Source organism: Ornithodoros turicata, chromosome 1, assembly GCF_037126465.1.
Source record: "Ornithodoros turicata isolate Travis chromosome 1, ASM3712646v1, whole genome shotgun sequence".
Classification (NCBI taxonomy): Eukaryota; Metazoa; Arthropoda; class Arachnida; order Ixodida; family Argasidae; genus Ornithodoros; species Ornithodoros turicata.
In genome coordinates, this window is record NC_088201.1 from 96,431,431 (window position 1) to 96,434,869 (window position 3,439).

General features: G+C 47.2%; 1 protein-coding gene across 1 annotated transcript; it reads left to right on the top strand.

The window, feature by feature from the left end:
- The first annotated feature begins 1,612 nt into the window (after positions 1 to 1,612).
- LOC135379255 (uncharacterized) lies at positions 1,613 to 2,753 on the top strand. The gene is made up of 4 exons (XM_064612457.1): positions 1,613 to 1,843; positions 2,308 to 2,411; positions 2,486 to 2,579; positions 2,647 to 2,753. Exons 1-4 carry the CDS (start codon positions 1,654 to 1,656, stop codon positions 2,751 to 2,753), a joined length of 495 nt encoding a protein of 164 aa, XP_064468527.1. The 5' UTR covers positions 1,613 to 1,653.
- The last annotated feature ends 686 nt before the right edge of the window (positions 2,754 to 3,439 follow it).

Here is a 3,439-nt window from a genome sequence, read left to right on the forward strand (position 1 = left end):
CAGGCTGTGGCCCATGATCAGAAGCAGGCTCTCTCTCCGTGACAACTTTGCCCCTGGGTATAGCGGTTCATCCTAAAGCAGAAAATCTGACAGTTAGCATGACCTTACGTGTGCTCTTAAGATAATATCTATAGGGCGAGGCACTCAAGTGTGTCACATTTCGACAGCGTGGGAAAAATACAAGACGGGGCTAGGGATGCCACCAGGCCGGTATTATACCGGCACGGACGGTTATTTGCTCGCTCTCTGTCGTCCTTTTCATGTCTCCCCAGGTTCAGGGTTTTCTTCTCCTATGAAGCCTGAGAACGACCTGTTTCGGGCGAGATAGGTCATTGGAAATACATGGGCTGAAAATTTTGATAATGTTTACCTTCGCTTGTACACAACGCGCATGCACGAAAAAAATACCAGGAAAAATTCAGCCCAAATGCTATTGATTGGCAAAGTTTGAGGAATATCAGGCCTCGTCTTGTATTTTTCCCACGTAGTCGAAATGTGGCGCACTTGAGTGCCGCACTCTGTACATGCGAACCGTTAGCGACTGGGAACTTACAAGTTCGTCTGTCGTTTGTACTTGCGCTGCAGGGCTCTCGTGAAAAGAGTCTTCTGACGATGAACCGCCGTCGTCAGACAGGGACCCTGGTATCCCGGACAGCGAAATGCCCGAGTGCACGCTGTCTGAGTCCTCGCCGATGTCAACGTAAGACATATGAGGTAGTTCAAGCAATCCAGGACCCACAACGTCGCCGTTGGTGTCCAGCTGTTGCGCACACTCTTGAATATTCTCGTCGTATTCAGTGCTGGCGTCCATCAGCGCTGGACTGTCTCTCACATCATCGCTGCTTGAAGCTTCTCCTAAGCCATCTGGCTGTGCTGGAGATGCCGCCGCTGTTCCTGGTTGGAGGGCCGACGAGACGTCTAGTTTTGCCCTCTTCTCTCGGTTTTTTGTCCGCACGGGACACGGGCAAGCAAGATCCCACAGGCTCTGATTGTAGCGCTGCTTCGCCGCCATACTAGCCTGTGGAGCGCTAAACAGCACTCACCAGTTGCAGGACAGACGTTTTACCCTCATAATTACACTTTACTCATAATCCTACGAAAATGTGAACTACGGACGGCCGGACGACATGGCGAACGAATCGCTCCTGTCAACGACCCACAACAACCAGCCTGATGATGATGCTGTTGGCTTCCCCTTTGTTCCTTTGTATCACTGTGTGCGTTTGTTATAGAAGATAATAAAACATAAACACCAGAAATATGAATACATAAGATAAGTGATGCCATCACTTATAAAAAAGTGCAAGCGTGCTGGCCACTATAATCCATTAATTTTATCCTTCCCAGTCTCGGGTTTCTGCATGAATGATGGCATGTTATATTATCAATAGTAACTTAACTAGCATTAACTAACTTATTTATAGTCAATAAACCAGTTATAGTTAGCCAGTTAATTATATGTGCTAACAATAACGAAACATGATAAAATACGATGCATCAATATTCGTTTCCATGTACCAAACATTGGTTCGCAAGCATACTTAAGCCAATCCAACTGAAGCCGGCCTCCTCCTTGTCTGCGACGCTTGCTTACTATCGCCGCCATCGATCATCTGTCACCGGTTCCATCGCTGCGATTCCGTCATTTCTACGATGTCACACATTTTGGTGAAGTGGCCCAAGCAAAACGCATGGGACGTTTATCCGATTCGTGTTCTCGTGGACGTCGAACTCGGAAGAAAACTGTCTGTGCACCCCGAACACGTGGAAGCCATCCAAGGAAAAGTGCTTGTGAGATGGAAGGACTGCACAAAACCGGCACGGGCATATATCTTGGCAGTTGGTAAGTAATATGATCAGTTATGTTCTTAGTTTACTGTGATGCCTTCAGGTCAATTGCGGGTAACGGTCGCGATTGGCTGGCCTCCGGTTGCACGAAGGGCATGTTATGAATGCTAGCACTGCTGCCTACCTTTGCCAAATTATAGAGCGCCTCGCGGAGCTCTTCCAGTCATCAACTTTGTCCTCTGGCACCACGTGTAAGATGTAGTGTTAAACGAGCTAGGTTTATCGCCTTTCATGTCATTGCGTCGCTCTCGTGAAAGCGGCTCAGCCTTTTCTACTTAGCATACATGCTTTGCCGTCCCTGGTTGTTTGATTCGTGCTTGTCTGCGAGTAGCATAAATGTGCGCTGGCACGTCAGGACCACTGACCATGCTTAGGGCAAACGACTTTAATCTTCATGACATGGTCTGCCTTCGTGAACTGAGAATCTATACTAAATAGAGCACACTGCCTTTACTTCAGGCACAGAGTCTGCCATGGAACGCAAGAGAACGAAAATTGTGAATGAATGCCTCTCCCAAGCCACTGCTTCGTCCATGTCGGACACCGAAGACACGGCGGATGAGGTATGCAGCGTCTCATGAAAACTATTTTCTTTGCCACTTGTCGCCTTTTGTGATTGATTACAATTTTTATGCAGGACCCGTGCTGCAGCCACCTCCAGGAAATTGATTCTCTAAGACGGGAGAGCCAAGAGCTCCAAGACAAGCTACGGAAAGCTGAGGAGGCCCTTGGTATGTCCACACAGTCTTATGTTTCTGCGTTTTTGAAGTGGGAAAGGGTTGCATATCCTTACTTCAGCTACTGTCCAACAAGCACAATATAATATGCACAATGTCACACAGATCTCACTCAAGTTCATATACCACGAGTCCGACGAAAATCTCAGCAGCCCATTGTACGAATAGATGGATAAATGGAAAACTGAGGCACTGTTAGTGGTACTTGAATTAGAAACAGGTTCTACACCACGAGTAGAACCTGTTTCTAACTCACGTACCACGATGATCGCCTCATTTTCCCGTGACTTGACTGGTTACTCTGTGGATTAATTTTGCCTACCTGAGTGTTTTATAGACAGTACTGAAATCTCAACACATGGCACACTGTTCAGCGTCCCCTGTGGATGGCACATGTCTGTCGCATTGTCTGTGGATGGCAGCAACTGCTGGCATCTTTGGCAAAGTACAAACCTGCCACCTTGGAACGTCAAGGACAAGAGGTATAATGCCTGACTTGTGGCCTATGTTTTATCCGGAACTGTTCTCTTCTTCAGATTCGGCGAAGATGGTCAAGCGGCTGAAGCGGCTGGTGGAGTCGGACATGGGCAAAGGGCAGTCAGCCACTGTAGTTGCTGAGCCTCAGGTAACTCTCTCTTCAGTTATACGGCTGGTGAACGATAATTCGGACTTATAGGTGCCACAAAAGTTGTCTGAATTAGTGAGCAGCCTGAATTATTAGTCAAAGGTCAAGACCTGCTTCCAGAACATTTGTCCAGACTACTGAAAGTAGCTTAAAGGAACTATCGATTCCAATTTGTTTAGCAGACCATAAACAAAAACAAGTGTTCTGGTGGTAAACAATCTCTGGTAGT

Excerpts from the sequence above, each read along its gene's own strand:
- LOC135379255 (XM_064612457.1), top strand. The coding sequence starts at position 1,654 with ATGTCACACATTTTGGTGAAGTGGCCCAAGCAAAACGCATGGGACGTT. Across the intron at positions 1,844-2,307 it reads GGCATATATCTTGGCAGTTG|GCACAGAGTCTGCCATGGAA; the intron begins GTAAGTAATATG and ends CCTTTACTTCAG. Across the intron at positions 2,412-2,485 it reads CCGAAGACACGGCGGATGAG|GACCCGTGCTGCAGCCACCT; the intron begins GTATGCAGCGTC and ends ATTTTTATGCAG.